This window comes from Sturnus vulgaris, chromosome 2, assembly GCF_052056855.1.
Source record: "Sturnus vulgaris isolate bStuVul1 chromosome 2, bStuVul1.hap1, whole genome shotgun sequence".
Classification (NCBI taxonomy): domain Eukaryota; kingdom Metazoa; phylum Chordata; class Aves; order Passeriformes; family Sturnidae; genus Sturnus; species Sturnus vulgaris.
Genome location: NC_142244.1, coordinates 4,149,021 through 4,154,074, shown reverse-complemented (window position 1 = coordinate 4,154,074; position 5,054 = coordinate 4,149,021). Strand labels below are relative to the sequence as shown.

At 47.1% G+C, this 5,054-nt stretch overlaps 1 protein-coding gene across 1 annotated transcript; it reads right to left on the bottom strand.

Moving 5' to 3' along the window:
• Nucleotides 1-1,630: 1,630 nt before the first annotated feature.
• LOC148224606 (OX-2 membrane glycoprotein-like) lies at nucleotides 1,631-2,634 on the bottom strand. Its single transcript, XM_088160684.1, has 2 exons — nucleotides 2,592-2,634; nucleotides 1,631-1,968 (listed from the first exon to the last, which is right to left on the bottom strand). The coding sequence occupies exons 1-2, from the start codon at nucleotides 2,632-2,634 to the stop codon at nucleotides 1,631-1,633; spliced, it is 381 nt and encodes a 126-aa protein (XP_088016810.1).
• Between the last annotated feature and the right edge of the window lie 2,420 nt (nucleotides 2,635-5,054).

The following is a 5,054-nucleotide window of genomic DNA, read 5'->3' as shown; positions in this document are numbered from 1 at the left end:
CTGGTCTTTCGGTGTGTGCAGGCTCAGAGAGGATCTCTCACCTAGGTCTTGCTGTAAGCCTGTTTCCTTTGCAGGAGTTCTGGGTGCACCTGTGTGTACCTTCTGCCTGGGAAAAAACACACCGTCAATTAGGCACAGGATTCTTAGTATACCCCTTGTCATTTAGAGTGAATTGTGCTATTTTAAAGAAGCTAGATGGGTTTCCAGAACAGATATATAAAAAATGCCAAGAAGAAAGAGAAGGGCAAATTGCAAGGAGAACAGAGGCAAGGCACATAATTTGCAAGAAAAGGGAAACTATTCTTACTTGCTCCTTCCGCTGTTATTTAGTCTCATGACACAATATATCAAGACCAGTAAGAGCAACACAGCTGCTAATATCAATGTGATGATGACTGTGTTCTTCTGAATATCTACAAAAAGAAACCAGTAAGTTCACACAGAAAATGAAGTGATGCTAATATGTTTCTGCTCTCATCTTCCAGGGGCTGGGACCCAGCATTTTGTGCTCATTTATTCTTTGAAGGAGAGAAAGGAACAGTGTAACAATATAACTGTACCAAAGGTGAAGGATTATTTTATGTTTTTAAATAAATACTGATAATGTCTCACATTTCCCTGGTATCAGGTTGTATCAAACCCAAGAACTTTTATTCTGATCTATTCATGTTTCTCTTTGTGCTGAAAGAAATTTTAATCACAAGAGAAGTGTCCCATCCTTCCTGACACATATCCTCCAGCAAGATATTCTGTGTGAAATGTTTTTCCCCAGCATTTGTCTGCCAGGAGCCTGCTCTGCTGGTGTCTCCCAGCTGTGTGTACTGCTGCTCTACATAAATCATTATGTAGAAATGTAGACGCATTGTGTATGCACAAATGTATGTGTTTATTCCATCTACGTATGCACACATCCACCACACACACACAAAGGCATCACAGGGAGGAGTCTTCTGGAGGGTTTAAAATCCTGAAATCTTCATCTAGCATAAGATCTGACCTCACAGAAAGTTGTGTTGCAAGACCTATATAAGTACAAGGTGCCCTCCTACAATTGCACATCCTTCCCTAAGTACTCCCCACTACATGTTACACATCCCAGCAGGCAGGAGGGAATGGAATTCCACTGTGACCTCAGAAATTGCTGGCAGCAAAAAGAGAAGGTGCTTTTTACACTCTCTGGTGAGTTTACAGTCAAAGCTGGGTGGGTCTCTCTGTATAAGGCTTTTTTCCAAAAGCATCTGCTAGCTTATTTGCCTTCATTTCCCATGAGGAAAGTGTTGCCTTGGAAATAGAAGCGATCTCCCCCCAAAAAAGTTAGAGTGAATATAAAAACAAATCTTTACCTGAAAGCTTTCAGGTACACAATATGACAAAAACCAGATGTAGTACAGTAATTCTTTAATTTTTAAAAGCTCAGTAGATTATTATTCCTGTCATATATTGTCCAATTAAAAGGACAGTTGTTTAGGTAATAATTCCAGTGTGGCAATGTGGACACTATCCACCAAGGAGATGCTGCTGCATGAAAAATCTCCATGTGGTGGATAGTACAATGACATTCCCACCTCCTGAGGACATCAGACCCAAACCGAGTGCCAGAAAGAGAGAAGGTGTTAATGGAAAACTTACTTTAGATGTTGAGGCATATGTCTTTGCTGAAGGAGCCATGACGGAACACATTGAAAATGCATCTGTAATTAGAGTCATCCTCAAGTGTGAGATTTTGGAGGGTGATTGCTGATGCCTTTGGGGTTGCTCTAGTGAAATGCACCTTCTTCTGAAATGACCCTATCAGCCTCTGCCCATATGCTGGGCTGTAGGTGGCCATGTTCTGGAAGGAAGTCCCCTTTCTCTTCTGCCAGGTGACTTGCAAAACATCCATCGAGAGCGAGAAGTTGCAATAGATATTTGCCTCTCCCCCAAGGGCTGCTACGATGATGGTATCAGATTGGATGGATTCCTTCAAAGCTAGGAACAAAGCAAACCCCCAGATCAGGACAGGAGGAAAAGCAATTGACTCAGGGAAGGCCATAGAGTCTTGAAACATCCAGTCACATTGTTCCCATCTTTCAGTGCACTGGAGTAAGGAATTCCACCACTAGGCCACAGGGCACACCAGGAGACCTCAGACATGCTGTTGTCACAGGTAGCCATCACATCATTATCCTCTGCTCTACAATTCCATGGAGAGGAAGAAGGCAACATGGGAACGGAGAGCAGGCAGGCTCTTTAGCAAGCACAGCAACCACCCAGCAAAACCAGCTCTCGCTCCCAAGGGTGTCCCTGCTCCCCTCCTGCCAGCACCTGCAGGGCTGTGGGAAGCAGGGCAGCCCAGGGCACCCTGCAGGGGGCAGTGAGAAGGGCTGCAGAGGATATTCCCTGCTCCAGCCTCTCCCCAGAGAAGTGTGCACCACCCAGACATGCACACTGGAAATGCAAACCTGCTCCTTCCCCTGTGTTGAGGGGGTCAGCAATGCCAATAAAGAAAGGGAATATACAGGCAGAGCATACAGCTTGTGAGCAAAGTGCCCTGTGCTTTCTGTGATCAAGCCTTACCCAATTTGGCTGCTGCTCACTCATGCCCAGCTTACCAGCTACTGTCCCAGTCACCAAGTTGTATATTTCAGTCGGCATGGTATCTGTCTCTCTGCTTGCTAGGACAGGTGGTGGTGCTGCAGAGTTAAGCTGGTGTGGGGAAAGGGATGCTCTACTGACCCATCGCTGGTTCCACTCGCTGGCAGCCTCCACAGAGCAGCAGGTGGCAGATTTCAGCCCAGAAGAGCAGCGGGAAAATCACTGTGGGACAACGTGATTGCCCAGGAAGGCTCATCCCTTTCCCCACTTCCCTCAGAGGGCACCCTGGATGCCTAAGAGGACTGTCTTGTTTTAGAGTGCTCTTCGGTGGCCAATCGGCAGCACCATTCCCAATCTTTAACTAGGTACTGCTGTAACAAAGGAAACAAAACAGGAACTTCTTTGTTCTTTCTTTGGTTTTCTTTCTCTCCATCAGCAAAGCATGGTGATGTCCCTTGTTCACCCCATCCTGCCTAGCTTTGCTACAAGCTATCAAAATTATTTACACCTCTCACAGTGTAAATTTGGGATCTTCCTGGTATGTATGGGAGGTGTCTGATGGAGAGGGAAGAAACCAGGGGCCACAGGCCCTGACAGATCCTGCTCCCTTTCTCTCTTGCAGGAAAGCGATGGTGGACAGGGAGGTGCTGCCTGTGGATCATTGCCTTTGAGGCTCGCCAGACATCACCCTGGGTGCCAACACTGGAGTCCTCAGGGAAACCACTTTCCTTCCTGTTATAGTTCAGGTTTGCTAATATAAATATGCTAATTTTCTGTTGTGAGATAGAATTAGGACTAAAATCAAGGCAGGCCTAAAATTTAAAAGGGTAAAAAAGAAAAACTTTATTAACAACACAGAGAAAGAAAAAAAAAAAACAAATTCAGAATAAGATCTTCAGACCACTCCTCCTCTCCTCTCCCAGCCTTCTTAACAACAAAACAAACATACAAAAAAAAATCCACTTCAATCAGTTCCCAGCTTAAATAGTCCTTTTCAGTTCACTTCAGAGAGAGAAGTTTCCTCTTGGCAGGCCATAGGGACTTCACCACAAGAAGGGAAAAAACCAGTTCTCTCGTGGCTTCACTTTTACGATTCACATCCCCCTGGGAAAATTTGCAAAATCGTGAAACTCCTCCCATCTTCACAGCTTTCCCAAAGCTGTGCTTATGGGCCATGGTAAACCCATTTACTTTGAAGAGTGAACTGTTCCAAACAAAAATTCTCTTAATCTCTCTTTCTCTCTGTTCATGCTTCATCTTGAGAAACAGAGATCCCCTTTTCTCCTCCAGACAAAGGATTCTCAACACAGGTGCTTTTGGTCAATAATCTATCAAATGGAACACTCCGACCCCACCCATGTCTTTCTCCATGGTTTATAGGAATTTTCAGTGTGATATCAGTTTATCCCTACAATCTTACAAAAGGATTTTCAACCAACCTTCATAGCATCTCCTCATTCTCCTTCCATCTAAAGAAACTTAGCTCTGGCTTTACTGACCTTAGTGTCTTCTATTCGTTTTCCCCTCTCACTCAGGGGAGGATTGAAGGTTTGCAAGTCTTATCTGAGCATTAAAAGAGTTAAGATCACACACGGGGAATGCTGAAGCTGCAGCCAGGCCATACTGGAGCTGTGCCAGGATCTCAGGAGACTCAGGCCGTGCTGGGAGGGTGGGGATGGGGAATGGCTGGGAACTCAGTCAGCCTCCCTGGGGTTCAGCTGCAGCACCCACTGCCCATGGCCACCCCTCCTTCCTGCCGGGACATGCCAGCTTTCCAGACAGGGGGCCCGGCTGCCTCCCCCCAGGCCGTGTGGGAGGCTGGACAGGCTCAGCCACCCCTCTGGCTCTTCGAGGTGGTGGGGTAAGGCCCCGCCGAGCCGCGGGCCTGTGGGGAAGAAGGGAGGGCCAAGATTTTAGAAATGGGGCTCTTCCCTTCCTGCCCATCAAGGCCCCTGGTTGAAAATGGGGCCCAGCGGCCTCCTGGGCCCACCTCAGCCTGGGCCAGGCAAAGGGGCCAGGCCAGGTTAGTTACCTTGAACGAAGCAGAAATGAAAGAGCTTATTTCCGGGTTACCTCCTTCAAAATGTGTTTTCACAGAGCGAACTAATTTTCTTCAATTGGTTTCTCAGGCTGTCAATAACCAAACCAGCCTCCAGCACCAACTCACAGAGAAAGTTCTCATGGAGAAAAACCTCTGTGAGTCTGCCCTCCCCCAGGGGTAACCAGCACACTTCTTTGGATCTGGCACAGAGGAGTCACAGACAAGAGCAGGAGATGATTCCCCATCAGGAGGGCAGTGTGGAGACACCTGCAGGTGCCAGTGCTTTGCCACAACCCGCAAGTGAACCAGACCCTCCAACTGGATTGTGGAAGGAGTCACTGCAGGGGGCAGGTTTGGCTGAAATCTCCTCACCCCAGATGTGTGATATAATTCCAGCAGGAGAAAGTCAGGGGTGTGACAGTGCTCCCGGGCTCAGAGG

What these genes read in the sequence shown, in the direction of transcription:
- LOC148224606 (XM_088160684.1), bottom strand. Translation starts at nt 2,634, where the DNA reads ATGCCGACTGAAATATACAACTTGGTGACTGGGACAGTAGCTG. An exon ending in GGTGACTGGGACAGTAGCTG is followed by an intron (nt 1,969 to 2,591) that starts GTAAGCTGGGCA and finishes CTTTGTTCCTAG; the next exon opens with CTTTGAAGGAATCCATCCAA.